The 18,843-nt window shown below is 46.8% G+C and overlaps 1 protein-coding gene across 2 annotated transcripts in view; it reads right to left on the bottom strand.

The window, feature by feature from the left end:
* LAMB3 (laminin subunit beta 3) overlaps positions 1-18,843 on the bottom strand; it is a 41,505-nt gene that overhangs the window by 20,073 nt on the left and 2,589 nt on the right. For both annotated transcript variants that reach the window (XM_019499872.2, XM_014598884.3), the window contains exons 4-7: positions 3,787-3,901; positions 2,094-2,167; positions 1,237-1,428; positions 104-167 (exon numbers count right to left, since the gene is read on the bottom strand). In XM_019499872.2, the coding sequence (XP_019355417.1) occupies positions 104-167; positions 1,237-1,428; positions 2,094-2,167; positions 3,787-3,901 (445 nt within the window). The remainder of the gene's footprint in view (positions 1-103; positions 168-1,236; positions 1,429-2,093; positions 2,168-3,786; positions 3,902-18,843) is intronic.

Genomic DNA, 18,843 nt, shown 5'->3' on the forward strand with positions numbered 1-18,843 from the left:
TGTGCTCTACAATCTCCTTCTCCAGCAGCTACCAAAAGCAGATGAGTCTGGGGGAACCCACCATTTCTGTGCCCCCTAGGTATCAATGAGAAAAGGTACGTACGATTGATGCTCTGGCTGTGGGACGTGGTGATGCTGGAACCAAGGGCTATGGGGTTGAACTCCACCTTGGAAGAACGCAGAAGCAAATACGTTAAGCGGCTTAAAAGGATGAGGACGGAAAAGCCACTCTCCTTTCTTCCCACCTTGACAGAGAAACAGCTGCTCTGGAGCTGCCTCTGCTGGAGAGCAGTAGTCCCCAAGCACTGTGACAAAAGGTCAAGTCATTGCTGCTGAGGAACTAGGAGGAACACCAGCCAAATAGCCAGCCTGCCCACAGGCCTCTCTGTGTACAGGAGCACAAATCTCCCCAGGGACAATGCCGGATTCCCAAGCTGATCTCACTCCCAACACCACTTGCTCTGCACAGTGTCTGTAGGATGTCATCTGGACTCATAGTCCAGGGACAGAGACAGAGAGAGGGAAAGTTATGAGAGAGGAAGTAAGAGAGAGAGAGAACGCTGCAGGGCAGAAAAGGTGTCTATTCTGGCATTTGGAAGGTAAAGGTGGGACTGGAAGGGGCCACAAGATTCAGTCTCTGTCTCTTGTCCACAGAATCAGAAAACTACTTGGCCTTATGCCTTGCATCTCTATATTGAGCAAAATGTTTTATTAGCTCCCTGCGCGGAGCAGAAGAGCCCCTTGGTTTCTTCCCACAGAACTATACAGAACTCCGAGCATAAAAGCTGCCCCTGCAAACTTGCTGTTCATTCATAGCAAGTCCCTTCGCAGCAGCCATTCCTGGATGGAAATGCTATGGTCCATTGCACTCAGGAGGCCCAAGGACTGCGGTAGCCACTTGTGATCTATACATGTGTCAAGTGCTCAAACTCTAACCCATGCACCATAAGCAACCACAGGTTCCTACAGAATAGCCGGCTCCATCCTTGTGTGGAAGAGAGAGGTGTAATCCAGACACTCAACAACTCCTGGCATTCAGGGCTCCCCAGAGACCTTCTGCTTGGCCACAATGAAACAGCACATGCTGGGAGCTCTGGTCCTCAAGGGACACTGCTCCACGTGCGGTTGAGGGTGGCTGCTGTCTGCTCTGTTTTATGGGGCTGTGAGCACTGGCTGGTGGCTGATGTTGCCCTGGGCTGGGCAGGCTGGAAGCAGTGGGTACCCCATGAAGCGTACCTTCCCACCATGCTGAGGATGCCTGTGCTGGGTCTGCAGCTCCTGACAGCGCACATCGTGCCAGCGCTCCGGGGAGCCTCGTGGGATGCGGGGAAAGGAGGCTGTGCAGTCAGAGGCCAGGTACTGGTAGATCCTCCAGGTTTTGCCGAAGTCCGTGGAACGCTCGATCAGCATCCCGGCAGGCAGAGGGGACTGGATGGGGAGAGTAGAGGGTGGGGGAAAGATGCTGTCACCCACTTGGGAAGCACAGACAGCAGGAGGAACCCATTCCTTTCCCCACCCCGTGAATGCCCACCCTTCCATGCCTCTCCTCTTCCCTCCCAGCAAAGCCTCCTTATGCCTCCCCGAACAGACCCCTTGCAGGACCCTGCCCAGCCAGGAATCAGCTCCCCAAGGCCAGGAGTCTGAGCTTGGGGGCAGGCTCCAGCCTGCTGCTTGTGCTCATAGCCTCCCTGGCTTGCTAGCTAACCCAGAAGCCTGCAGATCACTGAGATTGCCCATTGGGCAGGAGGCTGGGTGGGATCTCACCTCTCACCCAAAGCTCTCTGGTCTCTCCAAAATAACCCTAGAATACAGCCAGGGCTAATCAAGGAACTGGCTGCACAAATCGAGGGGAAGGAGACAGAGGAGATGCACTTGTATCCTGCAGTGGCTCCTTTCACACTCAGTTTTCAAATGCTCTTTTCAAAGCCATAATAAAGCATGACCGCAGAGGAGCAGGATGCAATTGCTTCCTCTGTCTCTGGGGGAAGGCATGTGTTTGCCAGCTGGTCTCAGCTGGAGCCTGCGAGGGGCTGTGGATTCGCATTCCCCCGCAGCTGGTAGCCTTGTAAGTGATGTGTAAGCTCTGCGAGTACCCTGAAGTCCAGCAGGATGCTGCTTAGCTGGAATTTTCTGTCGAGATCCAGCTGCAACGAGACCTGGTTCACGTCTGAGGGGAGACACAGAGAAGCAGTTTTCAGAGTGGCAGGTCATGTAGTTTGGAACAACAAAACCTTTACCCAGAGACAAGCTGTTCATTTCCCTCCTTGTCTGCAACTGCTGAAACTACACACTTCCCTGGTCCTTTCCATCATCATTAGTCGCTGAAGCCCCAAACCCAGTCCTGAGAGCATTTCTGCCCTACCCACAGAACAAGAGGCGTGGAAGCCCTTGGATCTCCTTGCCAGAGGTGTTTGACGTGGCAGGGCACCAGAGCCATGGGCGCTGGGAGCCCCCTCCACACACATGGCCAGGCAGGTATCTGAAGACACATCTGTATCTTCTCTTTTTCACTAGAAAATACCCAGCCAGCTCTAAAGGAGGGATTCTCCTCCTGGAAAGCTCACATAGCCTGAACCTCTCCCGTTTGCTCTCGTCAGGGGTGAACCCTGCCAAAAGCTCTGGCGCTGACCCAGCCCCTTGGGAAGGCTCACACCTAGGAGCACAGCCAAACCGGGCTGATCCTCCGCTGTCCAGTCTGATCGTCCTCAAGGCAACTGATCCTCCACTGCCCATCCATCCGCCATTGCAATAGCACTATACAAGCTCATGCCAGCTGTGGCCATGAGCACAGATCTCCCGGCTTTGCTGTATACTATGCTAACCTGGAGCATCTCGACTCCATCAGAGAGGTTGTGGACTTTCCATCCTTGGAGGTTTTTAAGACCTGGCTAGACAAAGACTTGGCTGGGATGATGTAGTTGGGGCTGGTCCTGCTTTGAGGTTAGACTAGATGTGACCTCCTGAGGTCCCTTCAACCCTCATTTTCTGTGATTCCTATGATTCTAACTCCTAAGGCAACTCTGGCTTTGGGACTTGGCCGATCTTTTCCTCCCATTACCTATAGCTTGTCTACATGGACAAAATGACTACTGTGACCATACCAATATAACATCTGTGTTAATCCCAAATAGGAATGCCTTTTTCTGGGTTAGCTTATCTGGCTTTATGTGATGTAACTACTGAGGTGTAACTGTGAGTAGTTCACTTTTGTCACTGTTTTGCCAACCTCTTCCTAAGTATGATGCCACGATGATCAAGTGAGTGATGAGATCAGTATAACAAACACACATGCGAAAGTAGGACTTGAAACCTTTCCTTCAAAGCTTTCCTGTCTCCCTAATGGAAAGTTTGGGAATTTCTCTGGATGTTTGAATAAGGTCAAGGAAATGTCTCTTTTCTTAGAAACTTTTCCATTTTTCAGTTAAAAGTCAAACGCCATTTTTGGTTTTCAGAGTAAGCTTTTAGCCAAAACTGGAAAAAAACAATTGGTAAAATTATTTGTTAAACTTCTGAGATGGTCAGAAAATAGGGTTTTCACTGGAAAATGCTGACAAAACAAAATAGCTGAGAACGTAGCACAGCAGAGGCCAGGTCTTCTAGCGTGAAGGTTTTAAAGGCGTCTGTAATAGAGACTATGGCAGGATTACCTAGCGGCTTGATGGCAAGCTCCGAGAGCAAGGAATACCAAACGCTGCCCCAGCACATCCCACCCAAAAGGGGCCTGTGACACCGGCTGCAGTTTCTGGGAGGCATACTGCCATTCCCAAAAGGCAATCTGGTGCTTACTATTCTGAGACTGCCACCAGTGCAAATGTCCTCTGGAAGAAAGCACGTTGTCCACCCGGTGACTGTTGTACGTGTGAGGCACCCGGGAGTCACATCTGCAGCACTTCATCTGCCACTGAAAAAAAAAAAGGGAGGCAAACGTTAGGCCCGACAATGAGTAGGGCCTTCAGGTGAAGTGAACCTCAATTCTGAAGATGCCAAGATACCGTAGCACTTTGTAGCCTATTCCTGTGATCTCATGATCAGGAAGAGATGAGTTAAGTGTTGTGTTGACTTCAGATTTACTTATGTATCGGGGACTTGCAGAACGTCACTCAGTAAAAGCATTTTTGTTTTGGATGTGCTATCACTTATGCCCTCCAGCTAGGGCTTGTCTTACGGGCAATGCTGGACGACCCCTATACCACTCAGACCTAAATACAAGTCACCCCAAGCTAGTCCATGGGACTGAGGTCAAAAGCCACATGACAGAAAGCACCTTGCCAAGTACTTGAAGGACCATGGGGCTATGCAGACAATACAGTCCCAAATTTTCAGAAGCATCCAGCATCTAACCTGGAGTGGCCTGCTAATTGGGTGCTCATCTTGAGTTGGATTTCAGAAGAGCTGTGCAGAGGGCCAGTGGCCTCGGTCATTCTCGAGCCTTTTGGAGGTGGTTAACAAAATAACAGATCTAGACGTGCGCTATGGGAACCTATCCAGGCGGTCCATCTAGAAACAAAGCCATTGATCCCATGAGGCTAGGAGAGAGACAAGGACTCCATCTACAACTCCTGTTGTTTGCTGGCATCCTGGTGGTGCTTCGAGGCCCCAGTCAGAGATGGAGCCCCATGGCCCAGGACACTGTAGCTGCATATCCCAGTATCTGTGCTGGAAAGCTTCCAGTCCCAGTAGCCTACAAAACTGCACCTGGCAACATCCCAGCTTGTTTTTAGAACTGGTAAGTGGAAAGGTGGGCTGTGCACCCCCATGATCTCAACGATGCTTTTTGCCAGATGGTTCCTCCTGTACCAAGCCTAACCATGGTCTAGCTACCTCTGGGGTTGAGCATATGCCCCTCAGAGCCGCTATACCACCCATGCCCCTGGAGAAGTGCCCATCAGGCAGAAGTGATCTGTTTTGGCCAGCTAAGCTGGCTTTGCAGCAGCACCAGGCCGGGTCTGCAGCTTCCCTGCGCTGAAAAAACAGCTGTTTATCTCAGCTCTGTCAAAACAAAAATTTGTGCCCGTGGGCACAGCAAATGCAACCTCAGATCTTAGCCTGAGCATCTGCATGGCAAGGACAGGGGTCCTGATGCCAGGATGTTAGCAAGGATTCATGTAACTCAAACTCACCAGGAACCAGCTTCCTGCGCCAACAAAATGGAAAAGCATTCATTTTACAATGCTGGAAAATAGAAATATGGCTTTGGGGTTGCTTTCTAAAACTCCACATATTTTAACCAAAAAATAGAAAACCTTATTTTTCTATTGAACAAAAAATCCACCCACTCTATACTACAACTCACTGTCCCTTTGTCTTTTCCATATAAGTCAGTGAAGCTGTTTGCTTGGGTGAACAGAAGGGCCTTTATCTACCCTCTAAATATGTTAAAACCTAGCCTGGCCCTCGGCCGGCTCCTCTCTGAGCAGAGCAGAAAGCAAACAGCTTAGTGGGTAAAAGGTGACTGGGTGAAAAGCCAAGCGACACAAGGTTCATCCCTGGAGCGGAGTGAGTAATTCAAGGAGCAAAGTGAGATGCAGGGGAACTACAGCCAGATCGTGCAGGCTTTGCATGGAGATCCCATGTCTGGCTGCTTTCCAAAGGCTGGAAATAACAGGGACCCCAGGGGGCAAAGCAATCTGTGGGTTGTGACTGGCCAGGCAATGCTTAACTCAGTTACTTTTGATACGCCTTTTGCCGTCTGCGCGTGGAGCTCCCGTGGGCTAGGAACTGCATATATGGAAATCCACCCAGCCGAAAGCAGACTAACGGGCCGTGGGATGGCAAAAGTTTGAATCACGATGGACAGGGGTGACAGGGTTGAGAAATGGGTCACGAGGTTTCAGGGTGGACGGGAAATGCAACTGGCCTGGGCAGAAATACTTTGCAGAGGGGGATGCCACGGGTCAGACAGACGTTAACAGGTGATGGCAGAGGCTCCAAGAGTGGGGACTGACATGCCAGAAACCCCTTGATCAATTGAGGGCCAATGACCCTGGCAAATATAGTGTTTAGTGTGAAGATCATGGGAGATTTTAGAACCCCATTTTGATGGCTAGAATAATATATACATGAAAGTAAATGGAAAACAGTATAAAACAAAACACATGTTTATCATGACGGGTCATACCTAATTAACCTGGTATCTTTTTGTGATGAGAAAACTACTTTTACCAGGAAACAAAATTCACTAGAACTAATCTGTCCAGTCTTCAATAAAGCTTTTGATAAGTACCAAATAGGAAATTATCAGTAAAATCGGAGAAGAGGAGGATTAGTAGAGGAATTGTGAGATGGATTAAAAACACTGACTAAAGCAGAGACAAGAAAGGGCTGGAGATAGATGACTTGTGATGTTCCTCAAATATTGGTCTTGAAACTGAAATCATTTAATAGTTTTACTAGTGTCCTTGACATAAAAAGCAGGGATGGGTGCAATTAAACAGTATAAAGTGCAAGATCAAGCGCTTAAGGACAAATATTTGGAACTTGGACTACAAGCTGAGGGCTCACTGGCTGGACAGGAAAGAGAAAGAGGACGGCCAGAGCGCAAGAGTTAATCACAGACTCAATGACAAACCACTAAGGTGATGCAGCCATGAACAAAACAAATATGATCCTAGGGCGGATCAGGGAAGGTGTTTCCAGCAGGGCAGCTTCGATGCCTTCTGCCCACAAGACCTCACTTAGAATACGATGAACGAGTCTGGGCCCCCTTCCCAAAAAAATCAACTCATACTGGAATAGCAACAGGGCCAGGCCACGAGGGTGATGAGAAGCAGGAAGAACCTGTCTTACAAAAGCAAACTCAAATCACTGGGCACATTCAGCATAGAAGGGGTATCCATGAGGGAGGGACAAGAGCTATTTAAGTGACATGACAGTGAAGGCACAAGAACAAATTAGTATAAAATGGCCCAGAATAAATAAGGACTGGATTGTAATATAGTCTGGAAAAAAAGAAGATTGAGTGGGCTGGGGTGGGGTGGATTTAATAGCCACTTCAACTCTGTGAAGTGGGGCTCCAAAGTGGATGGAGCTGGGCTGTTCTCAGTGGTGGCAGATGACAGAGCAAGGAGCAATGGGCTCCAGTTGCAACAAGGGAAGTTGAGATTAGATATTAGGAAAAAATCTTTTTCACTAGGAGGGTAGGAAAAACTTTTTCACCAAGAGGCTACCCAGAGGCGGTGGACTCTCCATCCTTGGAGGTTTTAAGACACAGCTAGACAAAGCCTTGGCTGGGATGATGTAGTTGAGGCTGGTCCTGCTTTGAGAAAGGGGGTTGAACTAGATGTGACCTCCTGAGGTCCCTTCCACCCTCATTGTCGATTATTCTAAGGATGATCTGACATGGATGCCCATAATAGCAGGGGCCAAATGGCATGGCTGACAGCGAGGGGACTCAATATAGTCGACTCAAGAGGAAACAGGGATCAATAGGAGAGAAAGTGGGGTTGGGTGGGGTGTACTAGGTGGCAAGCATAGCTCTCATACAGAATAGACAACATGAGATTCCCCCCATTATAAGGGCCAGGGAATGTCCCTGCACGGTATGAGATAGGGCTAGCAACACCGTGCCTGTCTGGGACCCATGTGACAGGGGATCAGCTTTCCGCTGGAGCTTCAGAGAAGATCAGCTGCCTAGACTTAGCAACAAGGATCCTCAGGCAATTGTCTGAGCTACAACAAGTTTATCCTCCCCTTGTCAGCTTTGCCACATAAAATGACAAGACTGTCCTTCCCTTTATGTGCCCCACAGGCTCACAGCTTCTTCTCCTTCAACTGAGCCTAGAACCCAAAAGAAAACCAGCCCTGCATTGCCTGGGTTTGTCAAGAAGCACACACATGTAACACATACATCTGCAAAACTAGGAAGCAAACCTGGGTGAATTTGGTGTGGATTTATGACTTATCTTCAAAACCAACCTGTGGTCACGTTCAGACCTGCCATTAGCTGGTGGAAGTCAGCTAAAGACAAGTTGCTCAGCCTTAATGGAGCTGCAACAGCTTGTGTCACTTCTAAACAGCCTGTGGCTTGATTTCAGATTGACCAAATCCTGAGCGAGGTGAGCTGTGGGGGAAGCCAGGTCCATGCATATTCCTTCCCATTTTGGAGTGGATTTGAGTCCTTCACATTTACCTTCTATAAGCATCTGAGCACAGGAGTTTGCTGGCAGGAAGACTCCCAGCAGCAGCTAATTTTAAATGCCTGTTACAGATAATCACAGAAAGCCATGGTCCGGTGCCTAAAGCTGAGAGTTCCCATTTTCTACAAGTTATACTCATCCTAGCAGGGACCTAGAACGTGACTGCTTGGCCCAATCAAGCCAATGCATTTTTCAAATGCTGATTGCTCCTAATGAATTGCTCACCAAGAAGCCACAGATGAGTAATTATCCACATAAATTATTTAGAGAACAGTTTGCAACAAAGATTAAACTTGAGAACACTTCTGATGTGATAGCCTTCTCTCCACTACATGCATTGTCTGCAAAGTCATCAGATGCCTTATTTATTATTCATAAGGAATTATTCACTCCAAGCATATAAGGCCATTCACAAAGCCCTAGGCATAAGTGTAATCTAGCCTTTAAGAAATTTCGCCAGGTGCTGGCAATAAAGCCTCATTGGCTTTTTAAAACACAGCTGCCACTAAAGCCAAAGTAAAGGATGTCTGTGTCAGGATAAAACCGTTCAAATGCAGCAAAGGAATCATGCTGGGAGCTGTCTCCTTAGCTAAGCTCTGTTTCCATTTCCAGACAAAGTCTTCCCCGTCCATCCCATGGTGTTGAAGCAATCTGGAGCCATTTAAATCCCACCTGTCTCAGCATCTCGCTTACTATGTAAAAGGGTCTGCCTGTTGCAATCCTAGCTGAGTTGTTGCTTTGGCTAGTTCTGCCATGAGCCATGCCTGCCAGGAGGACTGGACACGTCTGCACCTGGGGACTGCTCGCAGCAGCCTGGAGTGTTGAAATCTTGACTGCTCTTTTTTTTCTTTAATCGCATTGCTGTTGGAAAGCTAAAATTAACCTTGGAAGCAAAGCTGCATTTTGCCTACTGTGGGCAAATTGTGTAACTGCTCCATTGCACAAGAGGAGAATTTTGCCATTACAGAAGCTTGCGTCGCAAACAGAAACTATGTGTCTCAAAGTTCCTTAGGATAGAGGGAATTACCAGAAATCACAAGAGGATTTTTGGTTAAAGGGAGGCTTACTCATAAAAAAAACAACAACAAAAAAATCCCTTTCTTTCACCTTCTTGTTAACAGCACAGTTAAGAGTCAAGGCAGGTTCATTTAAGATGGAAGTCAGGCTGCATGGTCCAATGGACAGGGAATAGGACGGAGAATTATGAGATTCCAGTTCTATTCTAATCTCTGCCATTAACCTACCATGTTACCTTGGGGTTATGACCTAACAAGAAGGAACCATACATGGGAAGTGAGCAACCATCTCCTCTATCTAGCATCATGGGTCCCAGCCTAAGTTAGGATGGTTGTGCACTAAAGTAATGCATTGCGTACTATAACTAGATATTGGGGCAGATATCAGTGACAATCAGTAATTTAGCCTTTCCCAAGGCAACCTCAGGCAGAGAAGTGTTGGCATCTCCATCTCATAGTCAGGCACCTCGGACACAGGTTGTGGGGCAAACTCTCAGCCAAGTTTGTGTCTGCAAGTGCAAACTGTCTCCATAGTTTTGTACTCATTAAACTAAGGGTGGGTGTGAACCTGAGCAGTTATATGTCCAACCTATGCTCCAGCAGGGCAGATATGGTACTCAGATCCAGGCTTGCAATTGAATTACAGGTGTAAAAATATAGGCTCAAGTTGTGCTCACAGATGGAGACCACCAATGTGCACGTTTACTCCTAACTGGCCCATAATCAGCATGAGTTATGGATATAGCCAGAAGAAGAAGGAGGAGAAGCACAAAATCAGTGTCAGTGCCAAATATAATACCCCAGAACCCCATTTCCAAGCACCAGTCTCCATCCACTGTTGTAGAAGAATTATATATAGTACATTATAGCAGACAGAATCAACTATGTGCTCTTCAGTGTTTCATACTTTAATAATCTCCTCCAAGAAAGCATTATTACATTCTATCTTTTCTTGTCATACTCTGTAATTTATTTAAAAAAGGCTCTTTATTTCAGTGTACCACAGGGCATGGGATTTCTTCAAAGCTCGTTTGAGATCATTGAGTACAACTGGTGTATGTGAGATGTAACCCAGTTTTGGATTATGGAGATTCTTAAGAAAAAGGAAATTTGCTGCAGTCTATTGCTATGCCCTTACAAGGCATCAGTCCTCAGGTAAGCTCTGCCATGCTTAAAATAAAAAAGAGACCCATGTTTTAGATGCAAAAGAAACATATTGTTTTGAGTTCTGGGCGCCATTTGCAGGTACCAGCAACCCTCATCAATAAAAAGGTATTTGCACCAGAGGGCAGATTAGATAAAGTGATGTTTTGCATGTGTGCAAAATATAGTCAGTACGTACCCATGGCTAGTTATGGATTTGTGTGCAACTGTGTGTGCATTCAGGAGTGTGAATTCACTAACTCCTTCCCCTCAAACACAGACACACTTACTAAGGTGCTGCAATCTTTCCTCACCTTTAACTTTGGCTCTTGGCAATGACTTTGTCAGTCAGCTGCTGCTTATCCTCAAAGGGGCAGGCAACATCAAGAGAGGAGGTTATCCTATCGCAGAGAATTTTGAGCTAATAGCTGCCAACCAAAAGTATTTTAAGTAGCTTGAGCTGCCAGTTCGATAGGAGTTCAGAGCCCTGAAATAGATTCTCCTGGCCTGGGTGCCAAAACCAAGATAAACCAGAACAACTTGTCACTCAGCAAGAACAAAATGCTTCCCCCACTCTGGCCATTGTATGGAGATCTTCAGTGCGTGATAGCTCCTACATGGTCCTATATTTGACTCAGCTTCCAGAGGCATCGTGTCAGCTTGGCAGCTGAAATCCAGTTTCCCAAATGGAAAGCTCTTGTGGCATTGCAGAAGGGCTATTAAGGGAATAGTTAGCACTGCTCAGAGCTTTATTTGGGGAGGAGCTGGAAGACCTCAGGGATATTAATTTATAGAGAGATATATTAAGGCTTGTCAGGACCAGTCTTGGCAGCCAGAATAAGTAACCTTAGAACAAGGGTATCCATTAAAACTAAATTATGCAATAGCTTGTTTCCCCATTAACAGCAATTATATGGATAAGTTAGCTGGTGCGGATGGCATTAGGAATCACCTCACCATTTTATCTAAACCCCAAAGTGTGCAGGCAGTTGGATTTGCAGGGATGTGCCAAAAGTACAACCTTACGCCCATCAGCCAGTCACATGGTTTTGATCTGCAAAGCAAACTTTGCCCAGGCTCACTGAAAATTAGGTTCATATTTGCTGAGCATTTGGCAGGATCTTCAGCAAATGACACTTGAAACCAAGCTGTACTCGCTCCCTTCACAGGATGAATTTTCACAGCACCTTCAACAAGAGAAAACTGTTTTTTGGGGGTGGAGGGAAGTTGCTAGCTGATCTACTGACTTGGACCAGTGTGTCCTCCAGCACAAACAGAAAGCACTGCTGCCTGCTAGCCTGAAGTGGAGTTCATTAAGTGACTTGTCTGGTTCTTTGCTGGCAATCCTAGCAGAAAGAACAAGACTGGAATAGATCAGTGATAAACCTCTCCCCTGACTGCTTGATATAATTCCTCAACCCTCCAGCTGAGACGTAACATTCAGCAATGCCACATGTGGGAAGCTTGCAATTGCTGCTTCTTTTGCTCTGCAGAGTCTATAAATCCTACCAGTAACCATCACTCAGTATTCGGTGACACTTGCATCAAAGACCTGGCCTTGCTTGTTCTCAGTGGAAAATTACAGCCACGCCCAGGTTTTGTCTGGAAGCACTATTCCTTCCCGCAGTAAATAACCCAGTGAGTATTTGACATTCACTGCTGTGACGAGTTATACCCTCTCTCAACTAGTTTAATTTGGGGCCTGGTTTGTTACTGTGCAGTTTAATCAGATGCCACTCAAGGACCAGAGAGAAATCACCGAAAACGATGGCAGTATATTCCTCTGGAGAACTTAACCATCTCTACACACTTTAGTGTGAACACTGTCTGCCTTATTACAATTCACACAGCAGCAGCCCCAACATGGTTATTATAACCCTCTGCTAACTGAGAACCTAGTAGAAAACACCTTTGGCAAATGTACATCTACACTACAGGGCATTTGGGGACAGGGTGAAACTTGCTGGCAGCAAGAACATTTTGCACAGAAATGTTCTAATTGCCTAGGGTCAGGTCTCCAAACCCTTGATCACCCTCGCAAAGCACCTTACTCCATGAGTGGCTCTGTTCATTGTGACACCAAGGCGGAAAAGGGTGCGGGGTAAAAAATGAAACCAAAGAAGAACATGTGAGATTGCCCTTCATGAAGATATCACAACTGTCTGACACCAGCACTTCAACTAAAAAGAGAAGCAAATGCACAGACAAGCACACATCCTCATTAACCACCTGGTGAGGCAAGCAGGCAAATGTGTAGTCATTGCTCTAAACCAGTAACTATTCAGAAGGCCGATACCAGCACCTGTGGTTCCATGGTCTGCAATAAGTAAATGTAAGGTTTGCATTCTGGGGTCTAAAACATGGCTTAGATATACTTGAAACGGCTTCTGCAAAACACTGAAGTGGCAGCACTTCTCCCTCTGATCCAGGAATGTGGCATCCACACTTGTTCCAATAAGTTAGGGGTTTGTACCAAGGGAGGAAGGGACCCTTTTATGAACACTGCAAGCATTTATATGGCTATCACTGATGCAGTACCTACAGGCAGAGAGTGCGTGACTAAAGTTCAAAGTAAGTAAACCCAGAAACAGCCTGGAGCACCTGCTGAACAAGTGTCCCATGGAGAAAGTGCCTGTGGTTGAACAAGATCCATGTTCAGCTTATCTGTCCTTCTGAAGAGCAAATGTGTAAAGGCTAGTTTTCCCCATGCAGTCTGTTCAGCCAGTAGTTCTCCCAGTGAGAGCTGGTTTAAAACCTGCTACAACAGTCTGGAAAAACAAGACGGTGCCATTTATCTGCACACAGTAGTGGTTAGGGGATTAACCAAAAGTGTTACTCTTCACCACTTGCCAATAAAGGGGCTGATGTGATGTCTCAGAGGCATATGCAAAGGTTAGTATTTCTGCGACTCAGGGTAGCCAAAGTGAGGAAAAACAAAGAGAGAATGGGAGCAGGGAGAAAATAGTGGCTACCACCATTCAGGTTGGGACCTATCTCTTACAGGACTGAAGCCAATATTATGTGCAGTAGTGGAAGAATAAGACAGACCACAGCCACTGCAAACCCCAAGGCCAAGTTCTCTGGGAAGCCAGTCACAAGTGCTTGTGCTCTACCTTGAGGAGGACAGACAGGAGAAGGCAGACTGGTTTGTTCCACAGCCAAAAAGCTACAAACCAATGACTCAGAAACACGCTTTCTCCACAGATGGGCCAGGCTTGAATCCTCCTTTGGGTCAGAAATTAAAATGAGCTTGTTGACTCGGGGTCTTCTGTCACAAGGTCTTTGATCCTAATCTACCCAAGGGCTGTAGATCTGCCCCAGATGGCCAGAGGTGGGGGAGAAATAGTAGCATGCTTTCTAGCCTCCATTCACTGCTTGGTCAATTTGGGTTGTGCTTCCCCAGTACAGAAACTGTGCAGAGATCCACAGTCAGCTCATGCAGACTGCACACCGAAGCAGCCCTCAGGTGGTCACAAAACAGGCAGAAACACGGGCATTAATAGGATATTCCTTCGCCAATTTTCTTCTGCTTATTTGGAATCCACCTAAAGGCCCCAAAGCTACTGAGACAGGTACCAATAATAAATCTCAGACAGGGAGAGGAGAGTGATGCCCCCTTATGTAACTGTCCTGCATTTGGAGGATTAGGTGCATCTGGTCACAGATGCCACTTCCCACTTCCTCACCTGGCTTAGCCACGTAACACTGTCCTGTTATCACTCCGTATCTTGGGATGATTAAGATGTCTGCTCCCTTGTCATGGCTACTATGCGCTAACTGCTCCCTCCCCCCACCCTGTGCCAGCATCCTTGACCTCATGCAAACATTTTAATATCCAAGGTCTGTCATGTGATAACCTCGTGAGAAAGTTGGAGTGGTGAGGTCACCTGTAATCCTCTAAGATTATCTGATTCACCTGAACCTTGTCTGTGTACAAGTGGAATTTATTTTTTTACTCCACTCTTCAAACATTTTTAAAATATTTGCAATGCCATGAAGGGCACTTGGGGTAACTCAGAAACCAATTAGCCAGAAAGTAAGCAGAAAAATTGCAGGTAGTTTTATATCTAAGCTATGTTTTAAGTCTACAGTGCATTAGCTACAGAAACAAAGGTTGCTAAAGGAGCGTTGCTGGCCTTGTGATCCCATCCCAGCAACTCTACCTCTGCTCTCATATCAAAGCAAGCTGAAAGGCATTTCCACCTGCCACGTCATCCTGGACCCACTCACACGACAGGTGATCTTGTGATTAAGGGGTCTATTTCCCAAGATAGGCAGACACTGTTGGCCAGGTTTTCTAACTCCTGCTTCTCTCTCTAAACTCAGATCTGGAATGCAAATGGTGGGGAGGCTGTCAATAGCCCTTTCTGCCATAGATCTGAGACCCTAGATAGCTCTCTCAACTTCTCTGAGCCCCATTACCTCTTCTGTAAAATAGAGGTCATGATCCTTTATTCCTTTGTCGGCTTTGTCTGTGTAGACCATAAGCTCCTTATGGATGGGAGCATCTCCTTGCATGGATTTGCACAGAGGACAGTATCTCAGGCCCCCAGCACAAATATCATGTCAAAAAAAGGAGGGGAATTAGTTTGAAGCCTTGAGATTGAACGTGTCTGGGATCAGACCATGCAAAGTAGGGTGAATGCAGGAGAAGACAACCAGAGGATTGTGCAGCTGAGCCCAGTTACCCACTTTTCATCCCAGAAGCATCCAGGAGCTGCACATTTCTGTGCAAAGGACATAAAAAACCTACTGAAGTCATTGTGACTGTCATGTGCTTAAGTACTTTGCTGGGTCAGAGCCCTCAAGAGCAAGAATGAAACTGGGACCATTCTGCAGTTCATGGCACAATTCCCATGGACCTCAACAAGGCCAGGATTTCACCCAGATGCCTGCATCAGACTTGGCCCCGTTGTAAACTGTCTCCACAGAAAGCCAAGGAGTAAGGAGGATGGCCCTCCCCGTCACTCAGACACAGCCTCCCAGGGCAAGGAGGGAAGCTCATAACTAGGGAAGGATGTGCACAAAATGCAGAGGCCTCCGGTCTTCATGGGGAACGGGTTGCGTTCTTACTATGCCATAGCCATCGTGTCACAAAATCCTAGTGCGCAGACGGCCATGCGTGGTTTTCATACAAGTCATCTGGAAGGTAAATGCCAGGCTCTGCGACAATCTCTACTTAGACCTACTAATACACAAGGGAACCACGCTCGGCCTTGTCACCCCTAGGATTTTCACTGGTGCTGCCTAACACACGGCAACTGCCACAATGTTTTGAACATGGCATTTTCCTAGCAAATTACTGCTCAGCGTTTAGATAAATAAATGGCAGCTGGATTGAGCCTCAGCACCAGTGTTTGCTTCTAGCATTCTTGGGTTTTTTAATTCATTTTCTCCAGCTTTTACTTGCTGTGCTGACTCAGACTTAGCTGTCCCAAGCCCCAAATGATTTTTCAAGAGAGCTCATTTGTTGTCCAATTTCTACCCCCTTCACTTTTTAAATTGTTTTCATATCTCCCTTTGCTATAAATGGCTATACCAGCTTCCTTCTGGACAGCACCCTAAGCCAGGAGGGTACAAAGTATAAAGGTTAGAGGGCCTCACAGTCAGGGCACTAGAAGCAGACAGTGACCTGGAGATTGCCAGTAGCAAGTGACCTCTGAGGATTGCAAAAGAGCGCCCTTTGGGATAATTTAAGCTGGCACCAAAGGCAGACAGCTAACACCAGCCAGCTGGCAACAGAGGACCAGCAACCCCTCATCCCATGCCCTCTCTTGATGTTGCAAAATATAGATGCTAAATTTGCAGCCATTTGCTCTGTGACTTGTTTGTGCTGTGCGCCAAAGTGGACTGAGGAGCCCATAAGGGAATGCATGGCCTTTCCCTGCAATCGGAGCCTCCGCAATTAAGATGAGCCCTACTTCCCTCCTGTACAAAAAAAAAATAAAGCCAAAAACTCACTTGAACAGAGAAAAAAACATTAGGGAATGCTGAATGAGTGGGGAGGTCTCCACCCAAAAAACACTGAGCTGAATAATTTTTGCACTCATTCATCATGGTAGGTGCAAGACAGGAGTGGGAGCTGCTGGGAATGACAGTCAGCCTATGGTTTCAGGAAGAGAGAGATACAGATATATGCTGGAGAGAGGACATGCAAAGCTACGAGCAGAGGCTCTCCTCTCACTGTCCCTAGCCTCACTTACTTCAGCTCGCACGCGAGGCTGAGTGCATGCCTGCCTCTTCTTTATGCCAGAGCCACGCAGTATCTTGCAGAGCCAAGCCTTCAGGCTCATTCAGTCTGAGCTACTCTTAGAAAGGAGAAATTATTGACCAGTGGACTCAACTCTGCTCACCTTGGTGTTAAATTAGGCAGTGTGAAGGAACACAGAGACTGAAGACAGAATCAATTCAAAGACTCCATGGACAGACAGGACCTTTGCCATCATCTACTCTGATTTCCTGTATAACCCAGGCAAGAGACCCTCACTTGGTTCTGCCTCAGACCATAACTTCTGCTTGAGTGATAGCATGTCAGCTAGAAAGACATCCAGTCTCAGCTTCAGACTGTGAGAGGGCATCTGCCTTATCCTAAACTACAGCAATCGATGCTGATATAATAGGCTTGCCCTCTTTTCGTTAAACCAGGATGCCCCCTCTTAACCAGGCCACTGATATCACCCACTTGGATTAGCTTTTGAGAGATACTTACGTTCCAGGTAGGTAAAGCAAGCTTCCCTTTTGCAGAACACATAGAGACTTCAAAAAGTCCAAAGAGCAGGCAGGTTCATGCATCCCATTGATTTTCAATGGCACTTTTCTGCCATATGGGCCTACGAACATTTCTTGCTAATGTATTAAAACTGAGGGGTTAAACCTCCAGAATGCAAAACCTATAAACTCCACAAAATCTCAAGTCACAAAAGACTGCTGCCATCCCTGCTCTGAGCCCACTTCAGTTTGGTGGAAGCAGTCCTTGTATTACCCTGTGCCTCTTCTATCTGCCTGTACAGACATTTGATCTGTTCTCCGGGGATCCACCTTACTTAGGTTGTTCCTGAGTTTTTTCTCCCAGAGTAGCCACTTTTACTCTAGAAAAAAAAATGTGGACATCTGTACACATGTGATTTCTCCTGAGAGAGCAGGGACATATACATTTAGCTCACACCTTCACTTGATTCATCTCAACTTTTCTGAAAGTCCCCATGTGGACAGACCCAGAGATGGGATCGGATAAACATCCTTGGTTTTCATTTGGACTGCTTAGGCCTGTCAGGTGTCCCGTGAGTTTTCCTGCATCCTTCTGGCTCCCAATGTCACAAGAAGAACAAAGGATGGATATTGTGGAATAAACCTGCAGTCAGGATCATAAAACTGAGGATGGGAAATTTACCCTAAAAACCAGCCTGGCAGCATGTGGCACAGTGCCACGGCTGTGCATTAACAGGAACCAGGGAAGAAATCTACCTAGGCCAAACCAATAAAGATGTGCACTATTTCCAAAGGTCAAAGTGACCTTCAAAGTGGCAGTAGGTTGTTTTGCATAAAGCGAACCTGCCGTACCCAGAGCTGCAAAGCAGCTCTGTAAAGAAGGCACTTCCCTGACAATGCCACGAGAGGCTGAGACTGAGCTTTAGAGATGCCCAACCCAACCCAACAGCCGGCAACACAAAAAATAACTTAGAAACCCCCAAATCTGTCCAAAGCCACAAGTAATACACCAGGTGCAAAGGTTCGGGTTAAAAATTCCTGTGACAAACTCCCAAGCAAGGAAGCAGGCCCTTTTATATCTTCATTACAGAAAGCACTTGGCCAAGAGTTTCCAGTTCACAGCTGATTCAAGTGGCTACACAAGTGTGGAAATCCTACTGAGCCAACCATCAGGTAACACATTTATCATTGTATCATGCCCTTCAGATTGGACAGGACTTAAAGCCAGACTTGTTGAAGCAGAAAATGTTAGCCAGTAAAAGCCTGTTGTTCTGTTCAAGCCCTCGTCCCTCCCTCTGCTTTTACACCAGCTTACAAAGACTCGAGTTTCCTCGGCTGCGTTAAACCCAGGTTTATCGCGCAACCATCACAGGTGATTACTGAGATTATAGATCACAAATTAATATAACAAGGCTTTAGGCCACGGCTGTGCTAGGGGAATTAATCCCACAACATTCTCAGTCCTTTGCACAGATGGTTTTCTGATGCATCCTAACTGAGAGTCAGGGCTGGTTTCAGAGGCCAGGAAGCTGCAATTAGACCTTTACACCCAGAATTTTTTCCTTTTTCAGCAAGGCTGGTTCTTTTCCCCTCTTCTCCTGACAAACTTCAGCAGATGTAGCCAAAGTGCTTTCGCTTGCAGCTAGTTTTCTCTTTTGTTTTTTGGGGATGAAACCCAGAGCCAACTCATTTTTTGTCAGAATCTTTCTTGGCCACTTCTTAGGAATAACTTAGCAAAGGAGTTTGACCCACCAGAGTTAACTTGCATTCGCAGCTAGGAAGAGAAACAAAGTTGGAGCCAACCTTGGAGTCAGAGGGCTGGCCATTCTGAGGAAGCCTGG

Source organism: Alligator mississippiensis, chromosome 14, assembly GCF_030867095.1.
Source record: "Alligator mississippiensis isolate rAllMis1 chromosome 14, rAllMis1, whole genome shotgun sequence".
NCBI lineage: Eukaryota > Metazoa > Chordata > Crocodylia > Alligatoridae > Alligator > Alligator mississippiensis.